The 15,998-nt window shown below is 46.7% G+C and overlaps 1 protein-coding gene across 8 annotated transcripts in view; it reads right to left on the bottom strand.

Moving 5' to 3' along the window:
• Positions 1-15,998, bottom strand: part of CELF1 (CUGBP Elav-like family member 1) — a 383,811-nt gene that overhangs the window by 192,274 nt on the left and 175,539 nt on the right. For all 8 annotated transcript variants that reach the window (XM_069221621.1, XM_069221615.1, XM_069221614.1 and 5 more), the window contains exons 5-6: positions 6,429-6,477; positions 5,437-5,571 (exon numbers count right to left, since the gene is read on the bottom strand). In XM_069221621.1, coding sequence (XP_069077722.1) covers positions 5,437-5,571; positions 6,429-6,477 — 184 coding nt within the window. The remainder of the gene's footprint in view (positions 1-5,436; positions 5,572-6,428; positions 6,478-15,998) is intronic.

The raw sequence follows: 15,998 nt of genomic DNA, 5'->3' as shown, positions 1-15,998 counted from the left end.
ATGTACATTTTATTGTGAAATACACCCCAGAGGGCATCTTAGAGATGCCCCCAGAAAACATACCAGACTTCTAGTGTGGGCTGACTGGTTTTAGCAGCCTGCCACACACCAGACATGTTGCTGGCTACATGGGGAGAGTGCCTTTGTCACTCTGTGGCTAGTAACAAAGCCTGTACTGGGTGGAGGTGCTTCTCACCTCCCCCTGCAGGAGCTGTAACACCTGGCGGCGAGCCTCAAAGGCTCACCCCCTTTGTTACAGCGCCACAGGGCATTCCAGCTAGTGGAGATGCCCGCCCCCTCCGCCCACGGACCCACTTTTGGCGGCTAAGCTGGAGGAGATAATGAGAAAAACAAGGAGGAGTCACTGGCCAGTCAGGACAACCCCTAAGGTGTCCTGAGCTGGGGTGACTGACTTTTAGAAATCCTCCATCTTGCAGATGGAGGATTCCCCCAATAGGATTAGGGATGTGCCCCCCTCCCCTCAGGGAGGAGGCACAAAGAGGGTGTAGCCACCCTCAGGACTAGCAGCCATTGGCTACTAACCCCCCAGACCTAAACACACCCCTAAATTGAGTATTTAGGGCCCCCCAGAACCAAGCAAGATAGATTCCTGCAACCTGAAGACGAAGAAGGACTGCTGACCTGAAGCCCTGCAGAGAAGACGGAGACACCAACTGCTTTGGCACCAGCCCTACCGGCCTGTCTCCCCACTTCGAGAAAAACTGCAACTGCGACACGCCCCCCAGGGTCCAGCGACCTCCGACGCCTCAGAGGACTACCCGGCATCTAGAAGGACCAAGAACTAATGAGGACAGCGGCTCTGCTCCAAAGAAGGTACAACTTTGCAACAAAGAAACGACTTTTAAAGGACTGCACGTTTCCCGCCGGAAGCGGGAGACTTTCCACTCTGCATCCGACGCCCCCGGCTCGACCTGCGGAGAAACAACACTACAGGGAGGACTCCCCGGCGACTGCAACCCTGTGAGTAGCCAGAGTTGACCCCCCTGAGCCCCCCCCCCCGCCAGTGACGCCTGCAGAGGGAATCCAGAGGCTTCCCCTGACCGCGACTGCCTGCTTCTAAGAACACGACGCCTGGTAAAGACACTGCACCCGCAGCCCCCTGGACCTGAGGGATCCGACCTCCAGTGCAGAAGCGACCCCCAGGTGGGCCTCTCCCTTGCCCCGAGGAGCCCCCCCCCCCCCTCGCTTCGCTGAAGAGACCCCTGGGTCTCACATTGAACTACATTGCAAACACGACACCTGCTAGCACTTTGCACCCGGCCGCGCCTGTGCCGCTGAGGGTGTACTTTTTGTGCTGACTTGTGTCCCCCCCGGTGCCCTACAAAACCCCCCTGGTCTGCCCTCCAAAGTCACAGGTAAACCTGCTGGCAGACTGGAACCGGGGCACCCCCTTCGCCATTGAAGCCTGTGTGTTTGGGCACCACTTTGACCTCTGCACCTGACCGGCTCTGAGCTGCTGGTGTGGTAACTTTGGGGTTGCCCTGAACCCCCAACGGTGGGCTACCTTGGACCCAACTTTGAATCCTGTAGGTGGTTTACTTACCTGCAAAACAAATACTTATCTCCCCCAGGAACTGTTGAAATTTGCATTGTGTCTAGTTTTAAAATAGCTTATTGCCATTTTTGCCAAAACTGTATATGCTATTTTGCTGATTCAAAGTTCCTATGATACCTGAGTGAAGTACCTTTCATTTAAAGTATTGTTTGTAAATCTTGAACCTGTGGTTCTTAAAATAAAAGAAAATATATTTTTGTATATAAAAACCTATTGGCCTGGAGTAAGTCTTTGAGTGTGTGTTCCTCATTTATTGCCTGTGTGTGTACAACAAATGCTTAACACTACCCTCTGATAAGCCTACTGCTCGACCACACTACCACAAAATAGAGCATTAGAATTATCTCTTTTGCTATTTCTTACTTTGAAATAGTACATACAGAGCCAACTTCCTACACCTTTAACAAGGGACTTATCTGTGTGCCAGGGTTGTGCCAATTGTGGAAACAATGGTACATTTTTAGTGAAAAAACACTGGTGCTGGGGCCCGGTTAGCAGGATCCCAGCACACTTTTCAGTCAAGTCAGCATCAATATCAGGCAAAAAGTGGGGGGTAACTGCAACAGGGAGACATTTTCCTACATTGTCATTCTACCACTACCTGCTGTGACCTTTTTTGGTGTTCTTTAGGGTGATATTGAAAGAACTCCTGCATTTCGTTCCAATGGGCCCCGTCATACCTGGCTAAAAGAGTCCAGGAATTGGCAATTCTCCACTGATTTGCAGCTTGAGTTGCCACTCTTGCCCACTGAATCAAATGTACGGCTTTCTTTACCAGGTAGAGGAGCATCCTCTTTTGCGGACTATGTGCCCTTTTCCTAGCTGCACTGACCAGGATGGAATCAGGTGGCAATTGTTGTGTTGTAAAAATTGGATCTGATGGTGCAGCTTTATATTTTTTATCCACCCTAGGTGTTAGTACCCTAGCTTTTCCTCGCTTTTTAAAAATGTTATCAGCATGTTTTAGCATGCCCGGTAGCATCGGCAAACATGGATACTGTTTATGTGTAGAGGATAGGGTGCTGAATAGGAAATCCTCCTCTATGGGCTCTGAGTGCAGCTGCACATTGTGGTATGTGGCTGCTCTGGCAATGACCTGATTATAGGCCGGGCTGTCTTCAGGTGGGGATGGCCTTGTGGGATACAGATCAGGGACATTAGATGGAATTGGGTCAGAATCATACATATCCCATGGGTTTATATTATAAGGATTGTCACCCATATAATCCCCGTGTGAGGATACCGGAGACTGTGCAGAAAACTGTGTGGGTGAAGGTGGTGGAGTGTTAGGTGGTGGAGAAGTGGAAAGGAAAAGGCAAATTCGGTGGAGAAGTCTGATCTGATGCACTTTCTTTGGTTTCTCCTTGTGCTTATTTTCGCAGGTGAGGACCCAGATTCCAAACCTTCTTGGATGACAGTATCCTCCTGGTTATAGGAGGAGGAGAGGCAATCCTTTCCCCTGTATCCTTTAGGATTTGTATTTTCCTCTGTTTATGGTCCATGACCTCAAGAATGGGCCTAATGTCTGTTGACTCTTCTGAAGATGGAAAATATTTGCTTCCCACAAATGTATGCTCCGAAAGCCTTGTGACTGACTGCTTTAAGTGGGCAGAAAATGTGGTGTCTGAAGCAGATGGTAGTTTTTTTTTTTTTTTTTTTTTTTAACTCCGAAGAATGGCTTGGATGTTTCGGCTCCGAGGTGGTATGTAGACGTTTCAGTTCCGAAGTGGCAGCTTCCATCTTACAACTCTATCCCAAAATAGGCATGGCAGTCTGTTCGGTCAAATGCATTTTGCTTTCTTCGACACCAAACCCGAGGGCCTGTCGTCGAGATGTAATTTTTGGGTCCGACCATAGCCTGCAAGCAGTGGTGGACCCAAGGCCTTTTGTGCTGGCTTTTTAAAATGTTTTTGGGGATGGGAAGGGGCTGGCGTACTCACGTACTGCGCTGCAGGAATAACTTGGCTGTCCCTATCTGAGTCATGGTCTAAATCGGAGACTGCGATGGAAAGAGCAGTCTGCGCCTGTTCCTCACCAAAAATGTAGGGCATTTGGCCTGTCGACTTCGATGCCAGCTCTAGTCGTTGTGCTCTTCGATCCCGCAAAGTCTTCTTGGATCGGAAGTATAAGCACACCTTGCAGGTTAACTCCTTATGATCTGGAGAGAGGCAGAGGCTGCATACCAAGTGTTGGTCAGTGTAGGGGAACTTGGCACGGCACAGAAGGCAGAACCTAAATGGAGTCCAATCCATGAGCCTGTGACGCAGTAGGTCCGAGAGTAGCGTGAGCGCCCGAAAGGGCGTTTAATCAATCCCAGTGCTACAATCTGATCGAGTGTAGTTAGAAAAACACATTCGAAAACGATACTGACGTTGATGGAAAAGATAGAGAAGCTCAGATAGTACCACACAGAGATCTACCGGAGCGAGAGGGAACACATCCAAACCAGACGGCGGAAAGAAAACAATCTAATAAAGGACTCAATGCCCATGTGCACTATCACCAAGGAGTCACTCGATCTTGTGACTCGCAAAAGCTTCTTTGAAGAAAAACGTTTAACACTCCAAATCCAACACTAGATGGAGAACTTATGCAAAGCATGTGTATCTGGAGCTACACAGGCCATTGAACATTAAGTACCTTTATTTTTGTACAACTGAGTGTTTTCTTTCATGTGTGTGAGTGCTGTGAGAATACAGTGGGATTGTATGAGCTTTGCACGTCTCCTAGATAAGCCTTGGCTGATCATCCACAGCTACCTCTAGAGAGCCTGGCTTCTAGACACTGCCTACACTACACTACACTAAGAGGGGATACCTGCAACTGGTATAATGTGTAAGTACCTTGGGTACCCACCTCACAGCAGGCCAGCTTCCTACAGGGACAAATTTACACTCGAGAAAATATAGAAAGAAACTAGGGCCTTTACAATGTTACAAACAGAAATCCTATGGTGCAGAAAGAGAACTGTGGGCTCCTTTCACCCCAATACAAAAACAATGACATTTATCTGCCAGTAGAGAGTTTAAGCAAGCTATATGTATAGGCTTTCTAATAGCCAGTTCTCTTCCCCAAACACCAACCCCCTCCAAAAAAATGCCATTGCATACAGTACAAAATGATCATCATGCTGATGAAAATGATGCGAAGACGACAACAGTTCACCAGATGAACCAGCTAAGTATTGTGCTAACAGTGGTGCTAAGGGGCACAACCGTTTGTTACATGTAAAGACATGCTTGAGTACAATTGATTGTCATACATTAAATAAACATGTTCGAGAAAGGTTTTGTGAGCCTGTTAAACATGTAACACTAAATGAGCCGTCAAAAGCAATTGCTAAGAATGATCATACTGTGTATTTTAATTACTAGAGTTTGGCTGAAAAGCTGAATGGAAATGTGTCAAAAACCAAAGTTGTGAAAGATTGAAAAAAACTGTTAAAACATTACTGAGGAATCAAATGACAAAATCGAGGTAAATGTTTGAGATTATTCTATAAATTATAGCAAGGTGGGAGAATTACAATTTGATATGATTTGTCTACGAGAACAAGATCTGTCAGATTGTACATTGCTTTATAGTATGCCACTGCATAGCAAAGAGGGCCTTGTGAACATTTTTTAATATCCATATGGTATATTTATGCCAGTTCACAGCCACAGTGAGTAACGGACTTTACCCCCCCCAAACATTCCAAAACTGGAGAAAAGCATGTAGACAGCACAGTTTTTGCAATCATCCTTCACCTCTGCTGTGTTTACTCAGCACATGCCTCCACAAGGCCCCTCTTCAGAGCAAGTTTTAACACACTGCCATTTGTATTAGGCTTAGTACTGTGGTAAGAAACATGAATTTACCTCTACTAAGTCCGTCTGGGCCACGCAGTATTCGGCATTCCTCAACTTGTCCATATGGGGAGAACATGCTCCTTATGTCGTTCTCATTGCACTTCTTGGAAATCATTCCCACAAACAATTTTCTATCTTCCACAGCTACAGGCGAAATAGTATACATACAAAGAATATTAAAACAATGTTTCCATTTCCATCGTAACTTCCAAAAAAAGGTGATACTTAAGACACAATTGAAATTAAAATCTAAGACTCTACCATCGAAACTGCAAAAAGACCTGTGGCTCAATTACGATTCACTTATCAGCCACAGATCGGGGAAGTCAAAGGGCTATTACAAATGCAAGCCGTGGCCAGATGTAACCATTCCTGCTCAAGTTTGACTAATTAACGAACAGCGACAATGTCAACAGCATAAACCCCTCTGTGGTTTAGTTTCTTAAATTAGCCATTAAAGTGACCTCACTCCATACGTGTCCTTCAGCCTCATTACATATTTAAGCAGTCCCATAACTGATTTATCCCTCATTGCCTCCTCAGCAGTGTCAGCCTTGGGAATGCATTTTGCAAATCGGCTCTGTGAATTAAACACTCATTGCAGACACCCACTGAGCTGCAAGTCACAATTTCTATTTTACATCTAGGGCAATTCACCATTTGATTATTCCAGTCAGTAAAATGAGTACCACTGTACATAGAACAGTAAGAGCCACAACTGGATAGAGCTGCTGAATGGAGCACAAAATAAGTCATTATGGAGACAGCAGAAGGCACCGGGTCAAAAGATCAGCTGGAGTGGCATTAACAACATGGCCAGTAAAGTACTTGCATTATTCCTTGACCACGTCCCCATCCCAATCTGAGAAGAGACACTGAATGCTACTGCAAAGGAGGAAGCACCAAGCTGTGCATCATTTAGGGTTCAGCCTGGAATAGGCAGCCCAAATAATGTGGACTTTTAGCAGAGACGAATGCCGCAGAATGCACATGAAACTTACCATTGTTCTTCTCGCTGTCTGCTGGCTTCATCTGGATAGGATGGTGCATCTAGAAATGAAGACCACCACAAGGTTCAGTCAGAGCAAAGAGTAGAGCAACAATTTAAAAAAAATTCTAATAAAGGAGGTGAGAATGCTGGACAGACCAGGAGACATTTCAAGAGGGGTCTGAAGAACTGGGCACCATGAAAAGAAACACCAACACTGCCACACTGACTGGAGCTTCCATGACATAATAAAGATGGTGTGATGTTGGGTCCTCATTACTGGCAGAACGCCAAGTCAGTACAGCAAAAGCCTCTAGAAAGAAGGAATCCTTCCCCCCTCTCTGCAGATTCCCCCAAGCGCTGCTGCAATGGGATGTGTAGAGCTAGTGCAGAGGTTAAAATAATCTGTGCTAAAATACATTTGCAAAACAAAGTTACAAAAAGAAAAATGACTGTTTAACAGTTAAAATCAAGAAGTAGGAGTGATGGCAAGAGTTTCAAGCAGAAACAAGCCTAGGATTGTTCTTCTAACCGCACCCCATACTTCTTGGCTGCTCCTCTTATACATGCATTTTATCTTGCATGCGGGGATGAACGCCTCGAAGGGGAGGATTCAAAGCCTCTGGAGTATGACTGAGGTCTTGAAGCCATCATTGTTCGTACATCACCTCCTCCTCGAAGAATACTCCCTACTTCTCTTTCTACGGTTCAGGCGCAGTTGGTGCTCCAAGCTGGACCTACTCCTACGATTTGCCCATTCTGTGCTGATCTCTGGTGCTTCTGGCAGGGGTGGGGGAGCTGACAAACTGCAAAACCTTTTGGCTCTCCTGGGTGAACATGTTGTGGCATTGTGGACACCTTGCACTTTGGACGCAAAGGCAAAAACTAAACAGGCTCCATCTTTCCTGAGTGATATGCAGGCTATGCTACAGTACTAACAAACTCAAGCTTCAGCAACTACTAAGAATATTCTCAGAGCTCAACTCCAGGTGGCAAAGGAAGATTATGGCGCAAGATATGATGTTCTCGTTCCAGCCTTTGCCAGTGCTGCTCAAGGTTGCATCTGCGGTGGGAAGAGTGCACTGTTTAACAAATGTTATCAGTTTACCAGGAAGGAGTCAATACATGCATAATGAAGACACGTCTGTGTGCTTGAGAACTGAAGGGTAAATTTATAGGCACTGACCAAGAGCTCTTTCCAGCCATTATCATCTATTAGGTCTTCATCAAAGAAAATCCAGAATCTACATTGTTCTTCAGTGTTAATTCCAATCCTTTGTCATCAGTTGTCCAAACTGAGGTTCCCTTCTAATTATTTGTTTTTTTAAATCTGTGATCCCTCGATGAGGCGTCTCATTCAGAGCTCTGAGTTAAGCTTCCAGACCAATAGCAGAAAATTTTTTCAGACCACACACTTCAGCACACCAAAATAACACAAACTTTCATCATACTTTCCGTCGCACCCACTCCCACCCTCATGACTACACAAAGAATACAAAGCTTGACCAATCTTTACCGCTACATTCTCCTTAAACATCTACCACAAGAACAGCAACATTCATTCACCCGCCTCTCATCCATTGCACAATTTGGAGCCTTACATTATGATCCACATGCTCCTCCACCAACCCTAACCCATAATCCATCCACATTAAACAGATGCAAACAAAATAAACAAGCCACTCTTCACTTTGCATCCCCTTGTATATTACATAAGGCTACACTCTCCATGTCTCTTTCAGCCACCAAGTCCACCACCGACACACAGAGACCCTACAAAATGCCTCCTGCGCCTGCTGGAAGAGGAACACTAGATTGAAAAACAGGACTATTGTGACCCTCACACAGTTACCACACCACACCTGCTACAAGCTCAAAATATACTGCTCACCTTTCTCCTAAAGGAAACATCTTTACTAACACACCTTTTCTAAACTGCTAGCTTATAAATAATTGATCACTCTATATAAAATAAAATAAAAAAAAATAAAAAAAAGCACCACATCTACAACCTGCTCACGGACACACAAACTGACTTACTATTCATAACAGAATCTTGGTTGGGAGATGACATGACCCCAGTGTTGCATGAAGCCGTTCCCCCGGGCTATCAAACCATCACACAAAACCGTATAGGCAAGAGAGGAGGTGGGCTATATTATACTCAAACAAGCAATAAATCTCAGTAAAACAGACATTTCCATACAAGGTTGTGAACCCCTCCTTACCAGATGCCTCCCTACTCCAAATTCCTCCTGTAACTTTCTCCTCCTTTACAGACCTCCACCTAACAACTCAACACTCCCAGATGCTTTTCTAGACACAGTCACAAACCCTATTACATTATACTCAAACCTATGCATTCTTGGGGACCTAAATATTTGGTTTAACAAACCCAAAATGCCCCATCCAAAAGCTATCACGACTGGCCTAGTCGCATTGAACATACATCAAATTGTACACAATCCCACACACATCGCTAGACACATCCTAGATGTCATTTTTTGCTAAGCCTGAACTAGTTACAGTTCATAGCAACACACCAGTCACTTGGTCAGGCGACCATTTGATAACTTTCCAACAGAAAACACCACAAATCAACACACCCCACAACTACTTACATACATGCACCTATCCACCTTGGAGCAAACTCAATTTTGATGACTTAGAAACACAACTAAAAGCCAACACAGATATAGATACAATTAATTATGTTCCGAAACTGGGTGGCTACAGGAAGCTTTTGATATCCTAATACCACTCAGAAAAACTCAACAGGACAAAAGAGAAACACCTTGGAGAAACACATAACTTAAAAAGATAAAGCAACAAATCAAAAGGTTGCAGCAGACCTGGCTCAAAACAAACATTTAATACAAACTGCAGCTACACAAACTTAACAGAATATACAAAATCAATCAAAAAAAGATTAAAAAAAAAAAAAGGGTACTCAGAATTCAAAGAGCTGAATTTGCAACCAAATAATTTTATAAAATTCTCAATGAATTTCGAAAACCTAAATGCATTGAAGTCATCCCACTAATCAAGATTTCACAAACAAACTGGCAACTCATTTCACAACCAAGGCAGACACACTGGACTCCTATTTAAAACAGAAAAAAACCATCAGCACCAACCCCTTTCCTAAAATCCCCTCTAAAAATAAACCAACCCAGCCTCTACAGTCCTCCAAGCAAATATCACAAGGTGAGTTTATGGATTTGGTCAAAGCAAGCTGGCCTTCCGGTTGCCCTTCCGCCCCTCGTCCACCACACATCTTCAAGAACATTCATTTATCTACTTCTGATGCCACACCATAAGAAGAATCATCAACAACTCTAATTACAGGAACATTTTGTGAAGACCTGAAAAAGACATACATTCATCCATTATTAAAGAAAACAAACCTAAACCCGCGGGCCCCCAACAACTATAGACCAATCACAAATGGATAGAAAGAGCAGCATTCACCCAGATGGCACAATTCATTGAAGACAATTCCATACTTTCAGACTTCCAAACTGGACTCCGCCCAATAAAAAGCAGTAAATCGGCACTCATCGCAATCTGGGATGATCTTAAAAACACAGTTGACCGCAATGGAGTAACTGCACTAATTTTTTGGACCTCTCTGCTGCCTTTGATACGGTTGACCATGACACCCTAATTCAAGGACTCCACAAAGCTGGCATAGAAGGGACTGCTCTCGACTGGATTACATCCTACCTTTAAAACAGAATTAATATAATCTATTCTCCCCCATTCTCGTCCAAACAGTACCTCACAGAAGCAGCCCCCCCCCCCCCCCCAGGATCAATCATCTTGCCTATGCTTTTCAACATCTACATATCATCATTACCAGAACTGATCAATGATTTTCAACTCACATGCTACAACTAGCAGATGACACACAAATACTACTTAAAATGGAATGCCCCAAAGACATTGAAAAATCACAAATCTTCAGTTGCCTCAGAGCTGTTGATCAGTGGATGACTGTAAAGAAATGGCTCTCTGTTGCAGTTACCCCCCCACTTTTTGCCTGATACTGATGCTGACTTGACTGAGAAGAGTGCTGGGACCCTGCTAACCAGGCCCCAGCACCAGTGTTATTTCACCTAAAATGTACCATTGTCTCCACAATTGGCACCCAGGTAAGTCCCTTGTAACTGGTACCCCTGGTACCGAGGGCCCTGATGCCAGGGAAGGTCTCTAAGGGCTGCAGCATGTCTTATGCCACCCTAGGGACCCCTCACTCAGCACAGACACACTGCTTGCCAGCTTGTGTGTGCTGGTGAGGAGGAAATGACTAAGTCGACAAGGCACTCCCCTCAGGGTGCCATGCCAACCTCACACTGCCTATGGCATAGGTAAGTCACCCCTCTAACAGGCCTTACAGCCCTAAGGCAGGGTGCACTATACCACAGGTGAGGGCATATGTGCATGAGAAATATGCCCCTACAGTGTCTAAGTCTATTCTTAAACATTGTAAGTACAGTGTGGCCATATTAAGTATATGGTCTGGGAGTTTGTCAAAAACAAACTCCACAGCTCCATAATGGCTACACTGAATACTGGGAAGTTTGGTATCAAACTTCTCAGAATAATAAACCCACACTGATGCCAGTGTTGGATTTATTAAAAAATGCACACAGAGGGCATCTTAGAGATGCCCCCTGTATTTTACCCAATTGTTCAGTGCAGGACTGACTGGTCTGTGCCAGCCTGCTGCCGAGAGACGAGTTTCTGACCCCATGCGGTGAGAGCCTTTGTGCTCTCTGAGGACAGAAACAAAAGCCTGCTCTGGGTGGAGGTGCTTCACACCTCCCCCCTGCAGGAACTGTAACACCTAGCAGTGAGCTTCAAAGGCTCAGGCTTCATGTTACAATGCCCCAGGGCACTCCAGCTAGTGGAGATGCCCGCCCCCTGGACACAGCCCCCACTTTTGGCAGCAAGTCCAGGAGAGATAATGAGAAAAACAAGGAGGAGTCACTGGCCAGTCAGGACAGCCCCTAAGGTGTCCTGAGCTGACTGACTTTTAGAAATCCCCCAATAGGATTAGGGATGTGCCCCCCTCCCCTCAGGGAGGAAGCACAAAGAGGGTGTAGCCACCCTCAAGGACAGTAGCCATTGGCTACTGCCCTCCCAGACCTAAACACACCCCTAAATTGAGTATTTAGGGGCTCCCCAGAACCTAGGAAACTAGATTCCTGCAACCTAAGAAGAAGAGGACTGCTAATCTGAAAAACCCTGCAGAGAAGACGGAGACACCAACTGCTTTGGCCCCAGCTCTACTGGCCTGTCTCCCCACTTCTAAAGACACTGCTCCAGCGACGCTCTCCCCAGGGACCAGCGACCTCTGAAGCCTCAGAGGACTGCCCTGCTCTAGAAGGACCAAGAACTCCCGAGGACAGCGGCTCTGTTCACCCAAGACTGCAACTTTGTAACAAAGGAGCAACTTTAAAACAACTTGCGTTACCCGACGCCCCCAGCTCTACTTGGGGAGAACAATCACTTCAGGGAGGACTCCCCGGCGACTGCGAGACCGTGAGTAGCCAGAGTTGCCCCCCCCTGTGCCCCCACAGCGACATCTGCAGAGGGAATCCCGAGGCTCCCTGTAGGAAGTTGGCTCTGTATGTGCTATTTCAAAGTAAGGAATAACATGCACAGAGTCCAAGGGTTCCCCTTAGAGATAAGACAGTGGCAAAAAGAGATAATACTAATGCTCTATTTTGTGGTAGTGTGGTCGAGCAGTAGGCTTATCAAAGGAGTAGTGTTAAGCATTTGTTGTACATACACACAGGCAATAAATGAGGAACACACACTCAGAGACAAATCCAGCCAATAGGTTTTGTTATAGAAAAATATATTTTCTTAGTTTATTTTAAGAACCACAGGTTCAAATTCTACATGTAATATCTCATTTGAAAGGTATTGCATGTAAGTACTTTAGGAACTTTGAATCATTTCATTAGCATGTATACTTTTTACATAAAACACAATAAGCCGTTTTAAAAGTGGACACTTAGTGCAATTTTTACAGTTCCTGGGGAGGTAAGTTTTTGTTAGTTTTGTCAGGTAAGTAAATCACTTACAAGTCTCAGGTTTGGGTCCAAGGTAGCCCACCGTTGGGGGTTCAGAGCAACCCCAAAGTTATCACACCAGCAGCTCAGGGCCGGTCAGGTGCAGAGGTCAAAGAGGTGCCCAAAACACATAGGCTTCAATGGAGAGAAGGGGGTGCCCCGGTTCCAGTCTGCCAGCAGGTAAGTACCCGCGTCTTCGGAGGGCAGACCAGGGGGGTTTTGTAGGGCACCGGGGGGGGGGGGGGGGGGGGGGGGACACAAGTCCACACAAAAAGTACACCCTCAGCGGCACTGGGGCGGCCGGGTGCAGTGTAGAAACAAGCGTCGGGTTTTCAATGGAAATCAATGAGAGATCAAGGGATCTCTTCAGCGTTGCAGGCAGGCAAGGGGGGGGGGCTCCTCGGGGTAGCCACCACCTGGGCAAGGGAGAGGGCCTCCTGGGGGTTACTCCGGCACAGAAGTTCCGATCCTTCAGGTGCTGGGGGCTGCGGGTGCAGGGTCTTTTCCAGCCGTCGGGAATTGGAGTTCAGACAGTCGCAGTCAGGGGGAGCCTGGGGATTCCCTCTGCAGGCGTCGCTGTGGGGGCTCAGGGGGGACAACTTTAGTTACTCACAGTCGTAGAGTCACCGGAGGGTCCTCCCTGAAGCGTTGTTTCTCCACCAGTCGAGTCGGGGTCGCCGGGTGCAGTGTTGCAAGTCTCACGCTTCTTGCGGGGAGTTGCAGGGATCTTTAAATCTGCTACTTGAAACAAAGTTGCAGTTCTTTTGGAGCAGGGCCGCTGTCCTCGGCAGTTTCGGGTCTTTCTCGAAGTCGGCCAGTCCTCAGAGGATTCAGAGGTTGCTGGTCCCTTGGAAAGCGTCGCTGGAGCAGGTTTCTTTGGAAGGCAGGAGACAGGCCGGTAGGACTGGGGCCAAAGCAGTTGGTGTCTTCTGTTCTTCCTCTGCAGGGGTTTTTCAGCTCAGCAGTCTTCTTCTTCAGGTAAGTTGCAGGAATCTACATTCTTAGGTTCAGGGGAGCCCTTAAATACTAAATTTAAGGGCGTGTTTAGGTCTGGGGGGTTAAGTAGCCAATGGCTACTAGCCCTGAGGGTGGGTACACCCTCTTTGTGCCTCCTCCCAAGGGGAGGGGGTCACATCCCTAATCCTATTGGGGAATCCTCCATCTGCAAGATGGAGGATTTCTAAAAGTTAGAGTCACTTCAGCTCAGGACACCTTAGGGGCTGTCCTGACTGGCCAGTGACTCCTCCTTGTTTTTCTCATTATTTTCTCCAGCCTTGCCGCCAAAAGTGGAGGCCGTGGCCGGAGGGGGCGGGCAACTCCACTAGCTGGAGTGTCCTGCGGTGCTGGCACAAAGGGGTGAGCTCACCGCCAGGTGTGACAGTTCCTGCCTGGGGGAGGTGTTAGCATCTCCACCCAGTGCAGGCTTTGTTACTGGCCTCAGAGTAACAAAGGCACTCTCCCCATGGGGCCAGCAATATGTCTCGGTTGTGGCAGGCTGCTGGAACCAGTCAGCCTACACAGATAGTTGGTTAAGGTTTCAGGGGGCACCTCTAAGGTGTCCCCTGGGGTGTATTATACAATAAAATGTACACTGGCATCAGTGTGCATTTATTGTGCTGAGAAGTTTGATACCAAACTTCCCAGTTTTCAGTGTAGCCATTATGGTGCTGTGAAGTTCGTGTAAAACAGACTCCCAGACCATATACTCTTATGGCTACCCTGCACTTACAATGTCTAAGGTATTGCTTAGACACTGTAGGGGCACAGTGCTCATGCACTGGTGCCCTCACCTATGGTATAGTGCACCCTGCCTTAGGGATGTAAGGCCTACTAGAGGGGTGACTTATCTATACCTGCATAGGCAGTGAGAGGCTGGCATGGGACGCTGAGGGGAGTGCCATGTCGACTTACTCGTTTCGTTCTCACCCGCACACACAAGCTGGCAAGCAGTGTGTCTGTGCTGAGTGAGGGGTCTCCAGGGTGGCATAAGATATGCTGCAGCCCTTAGAGACCTTCCTTGGCATCAGGGCCCTTGGTACCAGGGGTACCACTTACAAGGGACTTATCTTGATGCCAGGGTGTGCCAATTGTGGATACAAAAGTACAGGTTAGGGAAAGAACACTGGTGCTGGGGCTGGTTAGCAGGCCTCAGCACACTTTCAATTCAAAACATAGCATCAGCAAAGGCAAAAAGTCAGGGGGTAACCATGCCAAGGAGGCATTTCCTTACACAACCCCCCCCCCCCCCCCCAAACGAAAGAGGATGAGACTAACCTTTCCCAAGAGAGTCTTCATTTTCTAAGTGGAAGAACCTGGAAAGGCCATCTGCATTGGCATGGGCAGTCCCAGGTCTGTGTTCCACTATAAAGTCCATTCCCTGTAGGGAGATGGACCACCTCAACAGTTTTGGATTTTCACCTTTCATTTGTATCAGCCATCTGAGAGGTCTGTGGTCAGTTTGAACTAGGAAGTGAGTACCAAAAAGGTATGGTCTCAACTTCTTCAGCTCCCTGGGGAGTAACCTCCTGCTAATGAAAGCAACAGGCTGGTCAGGGCCATCATCATTTGTTTGGGACAAAACTGCCCCTATCCCATGTTCAGAGGCATCTGTTTGCACAATGAATTGCTTGGAGTAATGTGGAGCTTTTAGAACTGGTGCTGTGCACATAGCTTGCTTCAGGGTGTCAAAGGCCTGTTGGCATTCTACAGTCCAGTTTACCTTCTTGGGCATTTTCTTGGAGGTGAGTTCTGTGAGGGCTGTCACAATGGATCCATATCCCTTCACAAACCTCCTATAGTACCCAATCAAGCCAAGGAAGGCCCTGACTTGAGTCTGGGTTTTTGGAGCTGCCCAGTCCAGAATAGTCTGGATCTTAGGCTGGAGTGGCTGAACTTGGCCTCCACCTACAAGGTGTCCCAAGTAAACCACAGTTCCCTGCCCTATCTGGCATTTGGATGCCTTGATAGAGAGGCCTGCAGATTGCAGAGCCTTCAAAACCTTCTTCAGGTGGACCAGGTGATCCGGCCAGGTGGAGCTGAAGACAGCAATATCATCAAGATAAGCTGCACTAAAGGATTCCAACCCAGCAAGGACTTGATTCACCAACCTTTGGAAGGTGGCAGGGGCATTCTTTAAACCAAAGGGCATAACAGTGAACTGATAATGCCCATCAGGTGTGGAGAATGCTGTCTTTTCTTTTGCTCCAGGGGCCATTTTGATTTGCCAGTACCCAGCTGTTAAGTCAAAGGTACTTAAGAATTTGGCAGCCCCTAATTTGTCTATTAGCTCATCAGCTCTAGGAATGGGATGGGCATCTGTAGGAAGTTGGCTCTGTATGTGCTATTTCAAAGTAAGGAATAGCATGCACAGAGTCCAAGGGTTCCCCTTAGAGGTAAAATAGTGGTAAAAATAGATAATACTAATGCTCTATTTCGTGGTAGTGTGGTCGAGCAGTAGGCTTATCCAAGGAGTAGTGTTAAGCATTTGTTGTACATACACA

This window comes from Pleurodeles waltl, chromosome 3_1 (assembly GCF_031143425.1).
Source record: "Pleurodeles waltl isolate 20211129_DDA chromosome 3_1, aPleWal1.hap1.20221129, whole genome shotgun sequence".
Classification (NCBI taxonomy): domain Eukaryota; kingdom Metazoa; phylum Chordata; class Amphibia; order Caudata; family Salamandridae; genus Pleurodeles; species Pleurodeles waltl.
The sequence above is the reverse complement of the archived record's forward strand: the minus strand, read 5'-3'. Positions and strand labels throughout refer to the sequence as shown.